General features: G+C 45.8%; 1 protein-coding gene across 3 annotated transcripts in view; it reads left to right on the forward strand.

Annotated features, from left to right (window-relative positions):
• TGFB2 (transforming growth factor beta 2) overlaps positions 1 to 16,064 on the forward strand; it is an 85,171-nt gene that overhangs the window by 39,633 nt on the left and 29,474 nt on the right. For all 3 annotated transcript variants that reach the window (XM_027122212.1, XM_027122210.1, XM_027122211.1), the window contains one exon: positions 14,213 to 14,376. In XM_027122212.1, the coding sequence (XP_026978013.1) occupies positions 14,213 to 14,376 (164 nt within the window). The remainder of the gene's footprint in view (positions 1 to 14,212; positions 14,377 to 16,064) is intronic.

The following is a 16,064-nucleotide window of genomic DNA, read 5'->3' on the forward strand; positions in this document are numbered from 1 at the left end:
TATGTGACCTTTTCTTTGTTCCTGGTTAGGAGAGTCTTCCTGGCATGGGGCTCTGAGAGTAGGGTGCAGCCTTTCGTCTTTTACTCTCAGTGGTCCGTTAATAATATAAGCTTACATTTCTTGAACACTCACTGTGTTCATAGTCATTGCCTTAGTTAACCCTTATAGCGATTCTTAGAGGCAAGAGCTGGTATTATCACACATTAAAGGTAAATGAATCTGAGACCTTGCTCTCATGCTGTCATCTGTCAGGTAAACATCTAAGGAGAGAGCTATCATACACAATAGGCTAAGTGTTGTCCGGCCCAGAGAAGGGAGAGATTGCTTCTGCTCTGGAAGAGCTGGAAATTCTTCTGATAAGAGGGGAAACTGGGCTGGACTTTCAAGAATGAGTAGAATTTGCCAAATGTAAAGAAGCAGTTTCTAGGTGAAGGATTCACGTGGCATGGGCATGGTGGCGTGTCAGCACTTGGCATGTTTGGAGATTGGAAGTCATATGGTGCATTTAGGGCTTTGGGCAGAGTCCAGTGTGGGGGGAGGGGACATAGCAGCAGAGATGGTCACGTGCCCGTGAAGCTAGAAATGTAGGTTGGGGTCAAAGGGGCCAAAGCAAGGTACATCTTGAAGTTGTCTATTTGAAAATTGTCAAGACTTTTCACAGCTGAGTTAGAGTTTACGAGAGAGAAAAGGATGGCTGAGAATAAAAGTGGGCTTGCTTTGTACCATGGTGTCTGTGTTGCTAGAAAGGGCAGGCCACGCTTTTTAATCTTGAATCCCCGTAACCTCAGGAGTGGCCAGTGACTCTCCCAGCCTTAGAGTCTAGTCCAAGCCCAACATCCTTTTAGACACGAGGGAACTGAGTCCTGGAGAGGTTGCTGATGCCCCGTAGTGAGATGTACCAAGAGATCGTACCGCCCTGCCGTCTTCAGGCTCACATCTGGCAAGCCCCTCCCATATTGTGCATTTTATTTTATTTTTTATTTTTTGCCTTTTAATCTTCTAAATTTTTTTTGATTATAGTTGCTTTACCATGTTGTATTAGTTTGTGCTGTATAGCAAAGTGGATCAGTTATACAGATACATATACCTACTCCTTTTGCAAATCAAAACTGCAGTGAGGTATCACCTCACGCTGGTCAGAATGGCCATCATCAAAAAATCTACAAACAATAAATGCTGGAGAGTGTGTGGAGAAAAGGGAACCCTCCTACACTGTTGGTGGGAATGTAAGTTGGTGAAGCCACTATGGAGAACAGTATGGAGGTTCCTTAAAGAAACTAAAAATAGAGCTACCATATGACCCAGCAGTCCCACTCCTGGGCGTATATCTGGAGAAAACCATAATTCAAAAGGATGCATGCACCCCAATGTTCATTGCAGCACTATTTACAGTAGCCAGGACATGGAAGCAACCTAAATGTCCATCAACAGAGGAATGGATAACGAAGATGTGGTACATATATACAATGGAATATTACTCAGCCATAAAAAGGAATGAAATAATGCTATTGGCAGAGATGTGGATGGGCCTAAAGCTTGTCATACAGAGTGAAGTAAGTCAGAAAGAGAAAGACAAACCGTATATTATCACTTCTATGTGGAATCTAGAAAAGTGGTACAGATAAACTTTGCAGAGCAGAAATAGATCCATATTGTACATTTTAAATCCCTCCACAGTCCAAATGGCCACCACCCAAGACCTGTTGCCACCTGCGCTTTTTGCTTCCCTTCATTCACACTAGACTTGCGAGAAAAGCTGGTTTGATTGCAGGCTGGGGAAATAGGACTGACTCTGTGTTGTCTCTCTATATATTAGACTCATAAAATGCTTTTAGGATTCTTGGATCCTTCTCGGGGATATTTTATGTTGCTGAACACGCTGTGAAGTTCGTGTGTCTGTATGTGCACCACCAACCCCCGTCATTCTCCCCATCAGTGTTACCCTTTGTGGAAACAAAGCAGCCTGGGAGACCCACCAAGAAAAAGATCACGTTTCTGTCCTCTGTAAGGTTAGAAGCTGTAGTCAGGGGATCCCAGGCGCCCACAGAGGCGTGGACATGAGCTTAGATGTGTGTATGGTTATAGTAGAGCTATGGAGAACGCGTACTTGCCTCTGAGGGGCCCCTCAGCTCCCTTCTTACAATGAACAAGGAGTAATTAATGTATAATCAGTTGGTTTCAAAATAAAAAAGGAAACAGAGGGATCAGCTGACGTTTGTAAAAGTCCATCTGTGTTTGGGCTGCACTGATTGCCTGTTCAAGGCAGAATGACTTCTGTGAAGCCATCTTGAGGGAGGAGAGGTCACAGCTGATGCCCTACATCCAGAAGGAAATTTTTTTTTTTTCTTTGCTGTACGCGGGCCTCTCACTGCTGTGGCCCCTCCCATTGCGGAGCACAGGCTCCAGACGCACAGGCCCAGCGGCCATGGCTCACGGGCCCAGCCGCTCTGCGGCATGGGGCATCTTCCCGGACCGGGGCACGAACCCGTGTCCCCTGCATCGGCAGGCGGACTCTCAACCACCGCGCCACCAGGGAAGCCCCAGAGGGAACATTTTAAAAGTGCAGTAAACCTCTGGGCAACTGTGGACTCGCTTTATACGCCAAAAAGTGATTTTGTCATTGAGGCTGATGGTCAAAAAACATCTCTGAGTCTTTCTTCTTCTTTTTTTTTTTTTTCATTGCTTTTGTAATTTTTATTTTTGGCTGAGCCACGCGGCTTGTGGGATCTTAGTTCGCCGACCAGGGATCGAACCCCTGCCCCCCTGCAGTGGAAACATGGAGTCCTAACCACTTGACCGCCAGGGGAGTCCCTCTGAGTCTTTCTTATACCCACTGCTGTGGCTGCCTGTGGTCCAGTCTCCCCCTTACCCACCGTGGAAGAAAGAGATGGCCTGAAGACAGCTTAATCTCCCGCTGAAACATGGGGGAATCTGCTCCCTCCTTCTCTCTTGAATCTCTCTTGGCGTCATTCCCAAAGTACCAGTTCCAGGGAAGGTCACTGAATGTCGTGATTGCCAAGGTAGCTGCCTGAGCACAAATCACTTCTCCATCTCGGTCCCTTCTAGGCGCCGTCCCTCTCAGGCTGCTGGGCATTTAGAGGAAGATGCTTCTGCCCTTGGCACTAGAATAGCTATTCACAATAACAATGAAAACCGCTCTCACCAGAGCACCAGAGCCAGTGGAAAAGACAGAGTGTTTATTTTAGCGTTGCTGTATCTCTTCAAGTCGGAATCCCACGAAGGTCTCAGAATTGGTCTTCCCAGCCTTCGCTTGCGAATGCACCGTCTTAAGAGATTGTGCTGCCTGCTCTGTCAGCTGCTTTTTATCTTACAGGAAGGGTAGGTCCCGAGCCTGGTGTCAGAGGTTAGCGCTAAGAAGTCCCCAGACTCATTTACATAAAACCATTTGGCTTCTGAACTACGGTTGCCTCCACAGTAGAATGGAGATAACACTACCTAGGTGTTAGCAGGCTCAGATGAAGTAATGTATGTGAAAGTACATTGTGAGGCATTAAGATCCTAGGAAGATGTCAGGCTTGTGATTTACACTGGTTCTCATCATAAGATTCAGCTGTTTGAGAAAAAAATTCATCTTCTTTTCCTTTGTGATAGTTATTGAGCACTTGCTATGTACTAGGAGGCCTTGGAGAGAGAGAAGATGAATGATTCGGCCCCTGTACTTGTGAGACTTACAAAGGCTTCTCTCTCCAATATAGAGCCAGTGTTCCCAGGTCGCTCCTACAAGTGTCGGTCCAATGGGTGGCCTGGTCAGGAGGGTCTAAAAAGGAGCTCTCTGATGGGTGAAATAGATGTGCGCAGATCTCTCCCTGGCCCTCGGGGATCTCCAGTCCAGTGCTATCGCCAGGCAGCCACAGGACTTGCTCCCTGCTAAGGAGAATTCTTGGGGTGTCTAAGAGCCCTTGAAGGGATTGAGAGGAGTTACCGAGTTTCCCTTGTCAAACCTCCTCTGGCAGCAACTGTCCTCAGGACCGTGTCTCCTGGGTGCTCTGCTGTACAGCGTTCTTCATTGGTAACCTTCCTTCCCTTGCACACACAAAAGCTCAATTAATTTATTCAGATGAGATTATGGAACTGACTATTTCCCCACTTTTCTGACATGGGGAAATCTTTCTGATTGTTGTCTAGGCTTTAAAAACAGTCTAATGAAACCAATGTAATATGACAAGAAACGGAATATGGTGTGTCAAGGACATAACAGATGCACCCCAACCTGGTGAAAGTTATTCCCCTGATTTTGGGGCATACCTGCAGTATTCCCCGAGTACATGCAGGTAAACCCCACACTGATGTTGTAGAAAGGTTCCATCTCTCTACCTCAGTTTGCTACTTTTTTAATTCTGATTATGCATGTGTGTATATATCACTATGGTGCCCTGGGAGTTCTATTTGCTTTCACCCTAACATATTTAAGAAATACTGGCTCATTCAAAGAGCTCTTCTTTAAAGGGGACTTAGTAAATGCTTTTTAAGAAGCGTAGGAGAGCCATTGGCTCGTAACTAAATAAAGGCATTTGTCCTGTGCCATCTACACAACCGCCAGTGAGAAAAGAGAGTGGAGAAAGCTTCAGAAAGCACCTGAGTTTTGACCCCTGCCACTAAGGCTTCTGAAGCCTTCAAAAGATAATAGAGAGAGAGCTGAGCCGTAAGACAGAGCTGAAGCTTCCCCAAAGAGGAGAAACTCTTTTTTTTTTTTTTTTTTCCTTAAGAATTCTCCTTCCATTTTCAAAAATGACAGTGCCTCTTCCTTTGCTAGGGTGTCAAGTAACTTGGGACCAGTTGGACTCACTCTTTGGATGTCCTGGCTGCTAGGATTTAGTCCGTTTTCTCTCCCAGTGGCCCTAAGAGCAGAGGAAAATTTGTACACGTTATACACCAAAGTCATGAGATTGAAACTAAAGGGTAGGGCTTGCTCTCAGATAATTAAATAAAAATAAGATACACTCAAACATTTCAGAGTCCTTAGCTGTGGTCTAGTTTTGCCGTGGAGATTCTTACTTTAAAGACTGTTTTTTCTCCTCTCACAAGTGGTGTCCCGACCTTGAACAGAAAGCTGCTTAGCACCCAAATGAACATGAATTCTTAAAACAAGCATAACACCTGTGGCTCCATTCCAGAACTCGGTCATGCCACAGTTCATCTGGATTCCTATAATTCCTGTATGTTCCCATATCTTAATTGCCCATAGCTGTGTTGCCAGTACAAACAGGATGGAGGAAGGGTCCACACCCTTAATGAATACATCTACTAACCCTAAGAAAGCACCATCTTTTGAAACTCTAGTATTCTTTTTAAGGTACTGAATGACCATCTACTGAAATGCTAATAAAGATATCTGATAACTAAAAATTCCTTTCAAGCAATTCTTACTCCCTACCATCTTTCTAGCTGGGGTTCAGGACTGGCATTCAGCATAAAGAACATTACTGATTTTCAGACTCTGCCCTCTGCAATGTTATTTAAGAAATGAACGCTCAGGTTCACCAAATCAGACATCAAATCCATCTCAGCATATTTGAAAAGAGGAGTCAAATGAAATAAGTACATATTGGATCGGGGTAGATTGTAAAATTTGCACACAAAAAAGCCTCAGGGTGTAAAACATAAGATAATGACATCTGTAAAACAGGCTGTGTGGGAAAGACCCGAGACCTCTCATTTATTATGCATTCAAAACACATAGAAAATATGATACGAGTACAAAGGTTAAAAAGAGAGAAAGAATGTGTGTGGGGGGCAGTCGGGAGGGAGAGAGAGAATGAGAATGAATGAGAATCATTCACAGTTGGGATGTATTAATAAAAGTATAAGTTCCACGATTAGGAAGGTGATAGTTCTACTGTATTCTGCCTTGAGAATTATGTTCAGATTTAAGGGTCTGATTTTAAAATTGGAGCAAAGAGGAGACCATCCACCAAAGTAAAAGGCTCTCACGAAAAATAAGAAAAGGAAATAGGAATGTTTGCTTAGAAAAGAAAAGAGATGGGGGCAGGGAGACATGAGATTTGGCTTCACAATTTCTGAGTAGGGTCAGGTGGAAAGGGGGTAAATCATCTTATGTGGCAGAACCAGACCCAGTGGGCAGACCTTGTAGGTAAGCAGATCTCAGCCCAAGATAGGGAAGAACTCTGTACAGTCGGAGCTGTCAGAGACCGCAGTAGGTCATCTGCCTAAGTTTGAGTTCTCCGTCACTGAAGGAGTTCTGGGAGAGACTGTCTTGTCTTGTCTTGTAGAGAAAACTGCAGTAAGAGGAATTCGATACCAGTAACATTGAGAGAGCACATAATGGGTGCCGGGCAAACCCTTTACGTGTTCTCATTTCTAAGTGCAATGAAGAGTTGCAGAGAGAATGAACGTTAGCTGTATTTGCTTTCCTTTTCAAACTAGATAATCCAGACCATCTCTTCCGCTTCACCTTTACTCACTCCCAAGTCATGAATTTAATACATTAGCAGGAATAGCCCGTCCCACTTGGTGAAGTTGGTAAATAGCTTGCAATCCTAGCAGGGTGTGCCCTGTTGCTTATTCGCTGAGCTCCAGGGCAGAGCAGGAAAGCAGCACAGTGCCTCAAAGTAATTAGGCGATTGCCTGACAAAGAAGTTAGGCCACAAGCAAGAAGCTTACAGACAACACAGAGACGAGCTCCCGGTACAAGACACGCAATAACCATGATGTGCATCACTGCTACAATTTTAGAAAGCTTAGAGAAAGATTTTCAGGCTAATAAGGAGCCGCTACACCCATTAAGGCATGTCAGACAGTCCACACCAATCGTCATGGAGCTGCAGGGAACATGCAGTAGTTTCTGGAAAGGGGAATGTTGAAATTTGTCTGTTCTGGGCTGAGAAGTCTCTCTGCAGCGGTGAGCGAGAATGTCCGAGAGGGTACATTTCCATCTTTATTTTGGCAATGTTTGGTGTAAGTCTGGCAAGATTTTACTGGTTTCTCAATCTGTAGAAAGAGATTAAAAATAAAGGGTGCTTCTCATCCATTAAGAGATTAAGGGCGAGATCCTACATTTCCAAGTTTAACTTGTTAGTGGAATCGATGCATATTGCCTTCTTTCTGTTGACTTTGTTGGGAGCCATTGCTGGGTTCTAGAATAGCTGTGTGGATAAATACGTCATGAGGTCATTGGCCTCTTTAAAGGCCATTAGTGGACCAAAATCATGGCGATTTTGCCCCTTCCCCCTTTTTTTTAACATGTAAAAAAATTTTATTTATTTTATTTATTTATTTTTGGCTGTGTTGGGTCTTTGTTGCTGCGTGCGGGCTTTCTCTAGTTGTGGCGAGCAGGGGCTACTCTTCCTCGTGGTGCGCGGGCTTCTCATTGTGGTGGCTTCTCTTGTTGTGGAGCACGGGCTCTAGGTGCGCAGGCTTCAGTAGTTGTGGCTCATGGGCTCAGTAGTTGTGGCTCGAAGGCTCAGTAGTTGTGGCTCGTGGGCTCTAGAGCGCAGGCTCAGCAGTTGTGGTGCACAGGCTTAGTTGCTCCGTGGCATGTGGGATCTTCCTGGACCAGGGCTTGAACCCATGTCCCCTGCATTGACAGGCGGATCCTTAACCACTGCACCACCAGGGAAGCGCCTCCCCCCCCGCTTTTTTTTAGAGAAAAAGAAGCACAGATTGAAGAGAAGTAAGAAAAGAGAGAAAGAAAATGGAGCAAAGGAAGGAGAGAAAATAAGGAGAGAGAGAGGGGAAAAAAAAGAGAGTTGTATGTGCTTTAAAGAATGAGACAATGGCAGAGAAGAGTGGCTTCAATCACCTACTCCAACCAAGAGGACAGCCTCCCACTGTGACGTCATTCCAAAGGAATATGTCCCATTCGTGGTCCACCTGCCCGCAAAAGCGGGTCCACGTGCCCTCTCCATACACAGTCCTGAGCACAATGAGAAACATAGAAGAATCAAAACAAAATAGGTGTCTCCACCTAAGTGGGGTTTTTATGAAGGTGATGGAAACTTTGGAGTAGACACTAGAAACACCGTGTCTGTCATAGTTCAAGAAAACCAACCACTGTGGGCCAGCATCACTGTGATTTAACGTTTTTTTTTTTTTTTGGTTTTGTATAAGAAGGGGCCAAAACGGTCCTGCTGACAGTGTGCACAGACTCAAATAGCAGTTCGATGAAGGCCAAGTCACATAAGCTGATGCTGACACAGTGATTCCCAACTGCCAGCAGCACATTAGGTCTGTCCCCTGCTCGGAGACACCCACTTTCCATCACAGATGCTCCGGTGCTGGGTTACATTTAATAGGAGGGATGGCCAGGGAGAACATCAGAGACCACTGGTGATGCACTGTTTATTCCTCAGTCACTTTGTGTTAAATTGCTGTGACTTGAATGTCAGCAGTGTTTGGGATGTGGTAGTGAAATCAAATCTATCTCCCGTGTGCCAGGACAAATTTGAGAAAACCCCCAAACACAATTGTCTTGGTTTCTCGCTGGCTGTGTCCGCGCACATACAAATAGCAGCTCATTTCCTGGCCCTCCAATCGTGTGGCGGGTGGCTTTCTTGCTGCTCCCTGAGGAATGTCTAATGAACCCCAAACTACTTCCCTCAAAGCCGGGGATGTCAGGAATGAGGGGCCACTACACCCGTTAAGCGCTGTCAAAAGTCCACGCCAATTACTACAGAGCTGTAGGAAAAGTGCAGTCATTTCTGGAAAGGGGAATGAAGAGTTTGTTCTGTGTGTTTGAGGAGCTTGGGGATGAGAGCCAGTGGATGCTACTGAGGATAGAGGCACCAGGCACATCTTGTATGGGCGTCCAAATGATCCTGGGCAGTCCTAGTATTAGCAAAGTGCCTCTTGGGGGGAACTTCCGCACGAACAAGCCCCAGATCTCCAAACCAGAGCCATTCTTTTAAGGAGTATCAGTGAAAATACTGGGCCTTGCATTAAAGTTTCTGGAGCTTTACTGCAAGGTCTAACAGATCTCTAGTTATGCAAGAGCTACGTCTTTGTGCCCGTTTTTGCAATAGTGCTCCAGTGAGGGTGTTGGTCTTTCTGCCTCGGGTGGGATTCATGTCTTCGACTCAGGGGACTCTTTTGCGCGGAGGGCAGGATATTGTGGTGAAAAGCCAGGGCTTTTGATGACAGGCCAGCTTCACCTTGCCCTTAGCCAGGACTTATTTCACTCTCCTTGCTCTTGATTTCTGAATCTGTGAAATGGGGATTAAAAACACCTTCTTAGCAGACATGAAGCATATAAAACTATTAGAACATGGGAGGTGATTGTGAAGTCAATTCTGAGGCTGCAGTGAGACCAGGCCATTCTTTTTTAGGGAGGGGATGGTGGGATAGACATATGTTATTCGTCCCTAACCAGTTCATAACACTGAAGCGAAGGCAAGCCTGGCCAAGTTCATTATGGTTAGACATTGTCTAGGGCAGATGTTATCAAATCTGGATGTAAGACAGAATCACCTGGGATTCACACGGTAGGTCTGGGATAGAGGCAGGTAATAAGCATATTCCTAAGCTCCCCATGTGACTCTAAAGTAGGTGGTGAGCGACAGTCATCTAATGTAAAATCTGGGGGAGAAAAGATACTTTTTGGAGGCTCCATCCGTGGAGAATATCAAAATGAGAATGATGAAAAGGCAGAGCTGCAAGTGAGCTGGGTGGCCATCTAGCTCAACCTGCTACCAGATTCAGGATAGATGATCGAAGCCTTGCCTCCCTAAAGGCTGAACTCTGGATATCCTTGGGGTATTTCTTTCAGCCTCCAAATCTACACTTTCTGTCAGAACTCCTCACGTATTGGTGATGTTGTAAGACCTTTCTTTGGTTTTTGTTCAGTCATTTATAAACTGTCCCAGGACACTTAACTGCTTCTGTCCCTTCTCTTCTAATTAAGTTAGTTGGTAAGAGAATGTTCTCTCTCGGTGGGACATTCAAGGAAGGCCCAAGAACCGGTTAGCATCTCTGTTGCAGGATGGAAAGGGGGATAGGAAGGGACGTTTTTGAGGGGAAATGTGTGCGAGACCCAGTGCTTGAATGTTCTGTCTGCTCGCTTGTGTGAACTGACAACCTGAGTCAATACATATGAGATAGGAAATTATTTACTTCCTTATATAGATGAAGAAACAGGCTCAGAAAAGCCCACTGATGTCCCTGTTGCCCCATAGCTACGACTTTTTGATTTGGGGTTAAAATTCAAATGGCCTTAAAGATCCCACTGCCTTCGGATCCTATAACTGTATGTGACTGTGGAAGGACTAGCTACTTTCTCCCACTGGGCTGCCTCTGAATATGCGGCCAGACTCAGCTCAAACAGCCGCCCCCATGCCCTGCCCGGAGATGTTCAGGTGTGGGCACCTGATGCTGGCTGTCCTGGATGCGAGGGGCAGGGGGCTGAGTGCCAGTCCTGGGGAGGCCTGGAGGTGACGGGAGGGTGGCCCAGCACATGAGTGAGGCCCCATGCCCCTGCACGTGCTCCGTTGTCCCATCAGACTTCACGTACGAAGCGTAAATTCAAAGGTGAAATGATTAAGGGTCTAAAGATGGTGACCACAGAGCATCAAACTCCAGTGTGAGGCTTTTCTGAGCTTGGGACCCGGTACCACCACGCTGGTCACATGCCCATGAAGCTATCCCTGGGCCATGGGGAACCAAAGAACTCTAAGTGAAGATTCCTGACCGCAGGGTGCTAACACAAGGAGAAGATGATTTACAAATGAGCTAATCAATAATTTGGAAGAGGGCTTCCCTGGTTGCGCAGTGGTTGAGAATCTGCCTGCCGATGCATGGGACGTGGGTTCGTGCCCCGGTCCGGGAAGATCCCACGTGCCGCGGAGCGGCTGGGCCCGTGAGCCATGGCCGCTGAACCTGTGCGTCCGGAGCCTGTGCTCCGCAACGGGAGAGGCCACAACAGTGAGAGGCCCGCGTACCACTAAAAAAAAAACCTAGGATGAGCGTGGGCAAGTTAGCAAAGGTCAAGCACAAGTCCCCGACTACCTAGCAGTGGTGTAGGAAGTGGATCGGAATTCCAGAGGCCTTTAGAGACACGTCCCATTCCAAAGGGGGAAATGAGTTCTTGGAGAAGGTGGAGAAAAAAGCTACATCCCTCCAAGCCTGGATGGATGGATTAGGGCTGCCCAAGCCATTAACTACCTACCCAGCCACTCCGAGCCCAGGAAACGAGCCTCAGCAACCTGGCTGGGTGTAGAGGGGCCACGTTGAGCTCTTTGCACCAGGCGTCCACAAGCCTTTATGAGGTAAGGGCAGGGTCACAGGCTAGGCCCCAGCCCTTTGCTGTGATTTTTAGTTTTTCCCCCAAATGTAAGGCTATTTGGCAAGTCGCTCAAGTTCCTCAGCCAGGCATGGGACTGGTGACCCGTAGCCGAGGGCAGCCAGGGACAGCTGGGGCTGACCCTTAGCAGCGGTATTCAGTTCTTCAGTTACCAGTCTTTATCCAGTGAGCTCCCATTCTCGGGTGCTGGAGCAGGGGTGTGGGAAAAGCTGCCGTGTCCTGCTGGCCTGGTCCCTTCACTGTGGTCACAAGACCAAAGCCGACGTGCTGCTGGAGAACGCTCAGCTGCCACTTCACCTCCTGTGTTAACTGCTTCGACTTACAAAGCAAGAACCAAAACTGTGGCTTTGTAGTATCAGGCAGCTGAAGCAGCCAAAATGGTTATAATGGCCAGAGAGGAGGAGGGCTGTTTGCCAGGGTATAGGGAGCAGAGCAGAACAACGTACTTAACTATCAAGCAATTCCTGTAAATATTTGCAAACACCCCTTCAAAGCTCAAAAGCCTAGGACAGGATCATTGGATGATTTGCTTAGAAGAAGGAGAAACAAAATTGACCTCCTGGTCCAAAGCGGCCATAAAAAGAAAGTGTGTTTATGGGCAGAGGACCAGAAAGGGAAAAAAATTGTTCAAAGTTTAATAAACACAAAAGAGAATAAAAATAAATCTCAAGAGCACTTATTTACAAACTTGATGGAGGGATAAGGTTGGGGTTGGCGGGTGTGAATGATGGGTGTCTGTGGAAGTAACACAGGCCTGAAGGGGGTTCCAATAAGAGGGAGAAAACCAATGAGATGTTTACTCTCGCTAATGACGGGAAATGCACTGAAGCAGCTTTGCGCTTTCAGGATGCTCTTTCAAAGCATGTTTGAAGCTCCTGCTGTCTAATGGGGAGGCCATGCGAACTTGAATGCAGCCACTAGGCCTGTGGAAGGTTCTGGCCAAACTGGAGAGTGTGTGAAGCCAGGAGGCCCGGCCCCAGCCCTCCCCAGGCCTCTCTACCTGGGACCCCAGACTGTTTTCAGCTGAGCTGATCAGGATGGGACAAGCCTGTCCAATCACCTGGGCTGGGCACGTTCCAGCGGAGGGAAAGGTCAGTTTGTCCTGGCAGCTACCTTTGCAAATTGCTAAGCTAGGGGGCTCCCCAGACCTTTCTGGCCGGGTGAATGTTTTTGTCCGCCTGAAACTGTCCACCGAGTATTTCACGGTAGTGATGCAGCGGGCCATCCCCGTGTCCACATGAATACCTTCTTTTCTCTGAAACGTGGGTGCTTTAGATTTGGGGTTTTTTGTTTGCGTGCTTGTTTGTTTTTGTTTCTGAGGCTTCTGAGCTACAAAGCTTCAATTCCCACAGTCCTTTGTGAAGCAGTCATCGAGCAGGGCATGGTTTGAAATTCACCACTTCCCCGTGAGCTGCTTTCCAGAAGCCACAGGACATGGGAAAGGGATGGGGAAAAGCCTCTATGAGGGAAAAAAGTTCAGAGCTCTTAAGATGAGGAAATGTTGGTGTATTCCTAGCATTTTTTTTTTTTTTCAGTGTAATTGTCAGGGCATGGATTTCCCAGGAAATCACAAAAGGTATTTATTTCTATTTTAACATCAGCAGGATGGTTCACTTGTTTAATAAGAAGCTAGTCTTGCCAATAGCCAGACGCCTGAGTCTTTCAAGACTCCTGTTGATGACCAACTTCGTAAACAGTGGGTATTTGGTGAACTCCATGTGTGCAGAGCCCTGTCCTAGGTAGACGGGGAAAAAGAAAGACCTGGAAAATATGGTTAGTCCTCAAGATTCTTAAGATTTCATGGGGAAACAAAATAAGCAAACATAATAATGAAGTAATAAAAACATTTGTAAGAAGCCATAAAAAAATGAATGATTATGTTGCAATGAAGTGACATAATTGAGGAGGGGGTAGAAAATCATGGAGCCACCAGCATTGGATGGAACATTCCAGAATAATGAAAGTAAGTTTGCAGGAGATTTTGGAAGAGTATTGTAGAAATATGCCTAATCTACGTATACTGTAGGAATGTACCTGTAACAGGTGGCCTGCCCAGTGTAGGTGCTTAATAAATCGGTGTTGTATATGAAGTATGGGGATAGAATTTGGACTTGCTTTGGTTTGGGGGTAACCTCAAGTTGCATATTCAAAGGCAATGACAGGTTACTACAAAATAACAGCAAAATTCTAGCAGCCCATGAACTTGAAATTGCTGTGGGCTTTCTGCATCTCTGTATTTTTCATGACTCAGAACAGAAGGCATTTGGGTTGATTTTCTTCCTCTTCATTAGCTAGGATTCCCTCCCACCAATGGACATTTATGCTGAATAAAGAATTTTAAGACTGGCCTGGTATAGCCAGTATCTGTATATTTTTATTCAAATGTCCTCACCCTAACTTGTCTAGAGGGTGTATTTGGTCCTATGTGTGTGAAAGACCAAATTATCAAAGCCAAAAAAGATGCAGTCCACGAAGCTGGAGAGAGCAGAGTGTCTGAGTGCCAAAATTTCAAGGAAAAAAAATACATGGGCAAACTGCTTGCCATTAGGAGCTCTTTTCCTGGCACAACTGATGAAAGTGTACGCAAGCCCGACGGCTCTCTCCAGGCATCCACTGTCATGAACTTGTTCCAATTTATAACCATCTAGGGTTTTCCACCACTCTGTCAGCTTTCAAAGGAGAGGGTTAACTTTATAGCCTCAAATGGAGTTGGAAGTGGTTTGTTAATCCCTATTAATCGGCTGCTCCTGTAACCAAATGCAGATGTTTATTTTTTTTTTTCTGGTTCAATTGTTAATGATATTAAATTGGCCATTGGAAACGAAATCATTCTGTAGATATTTCCCGTATGGTTTCTTAAGACTATCTCATGCTGCGTGGTCTTTTGTGAGAGAACAATGGATTTTTATCATTTTGAATGATTGCCCTAACTTTTTACAGATGCCATCCCGCCCACTTTCTACAGACCCTACTTCAGAATTGTCCGATTTGACGTCTCCGCCATGGAGAAGAATGCTTCCAATTTGGTGAAGGCAGAGTTCAGAGTCTTTCGTTTACAGAACCCGAAAGCCAGAGTGCCTGAACAACGGATCGAACTGTATCAGGTAACTTTTGTTTGGGTTGTTTGAATGGACAATCAGTTTGAAGTCTTAGGATAAAGGACTTCCTACAGACTGAGATCTTCTGAACTGAGATACGCCGTTTTCTACACACATAATCATGACATAGACCCTCATTTATTATTCCTCTCACAGTGACAGTTCCTCACTTGCTCAGGAAGGCAGAACATTTAGAGTGAAGGGGGGAAGCTCTGGGCCTGAATGGCTAGAGTGCCCACCCTCGGGAGGGCTCAAGTCCAGAAGTCCACCCCCTACTCTGTAAAGTCAGATGACGTAGGACCAGTCCCACCCCAAGGAGGGAAGTCAGCTACCTTTCTTTTCTCATTTGATGGCCATCCCTTTCTCCTTTTCTTCCCTCGTCACTTCCTTCCTGTTGTCTGTCTCTCCATCTTTTTCACTCTCTTTTCTTCCTCTCTTTGCTACCTCCTGTCTCTTCACTAACCTCATCCTGCCTCCTCTTCCTCTCTGATTCTACCTGCACTTTCTAGTCCATCCCACACCAGGTGCACATCCTCTGTTCACCACTGTCCGCCACGATTTCAGGCAGCCCTGACATCTCATCTCCCTAAGTACAGTTGCTAGGCAGCTGTGTCAAAAGATGATGATGGTGGTGGTGGTGATGATGATGATATGATGATGATGTGATGATGATGATGGTGATGATATGACAATGATGATGATGTTGGCGGTGATGATGATATGATGATGATGATATGATGATGATGATGTTGGTGGTGATGATGATATGATGATGATGACGATGATGATGATGATGGTGATGGTAATAATGATGGTGATGAGGATGATGATACCAAGTTACTGAGATGTGAGAGATGTTCTTAACAGCTTATTACTCACTTGGGTTACCAGGCAGTAGCATCAGCATTACCTAGGAGCTGGGAGAAATGCAGAATCTCAGGCCCCAGCCCAGACTTACCAAATCAGAATGCACAGAATGTAGACCAGAATCTAGATTTTTATCAAGATCTTCAGGGGATCTGACACACATGAAAGCACTGCTCTGAAAGCCCTGAGCTGGGCAAGGGAGGCAGATCAGGTCATAGTGAATACGTCATAGTGTCATATGAACAGTGTCTGTAGAGGGCAGAGTTGGAAAGATTTCACCAGGTACTTGACGTTTGGGTGGGGCCTCAAGAAGCATCTGTTAAAACAGGATGAGGGATGGTCATTCTTGATGGAAGGAGCCACTTGTACCACAACAGGGTGTCCTTTGAAGGGGCCTGTTCAGGGTACCAAAGAGATGGCACTCAGTGCCAGGAGGTGAGGAGAGTCTAAGGAGGAGTGTTGCCCTCCAGGGAAGATATGTAGAGGGAGACTGAATAAGAACAGACCCGAGAACCCCAATGTTAAGGAGGAGGCATATGAGACAATATGACTAAAAAGCGTGCTTCCTTGAGGGAATGAAAGGAATTGACATCTGCATGTGGAGACCTCTAGTTGTCCTGGATTGTAAACATTTGGAAATTTTGGTAATCTGGATAAGACTTTTCTTTGCATTTATTGGGAAAATGGAAAAATTCCCACACAAATAAGCATGGAATCTCTGAGAATGAGTCTGAAGTTGTTAAAACAGTTTTCAAGTACCAGTTTACATGTATGTTCATGAAAAGTAGTTCTTGCTTAGATCCTCAGGGACCTCTCCGTGGAGACCT

Source organism: Aethalodelphis obliquidens, unplaced genomic scaffold (genome assembly GCF_003676395.1).
Source record: "Aethalodelphis obliquidens isolate GAN/ISIS:26980383/991018 unplaced genomic scaffold, ASM367639v1 scaffold24, whole genome shotgun sequence".
Lineage (NCBI taxonomy): Eukaryota > Metazoa > Chordata > Mammalia > Artiodactyla > Delphinidae > Aethalodelphis > Aethalodelphis obliquidens.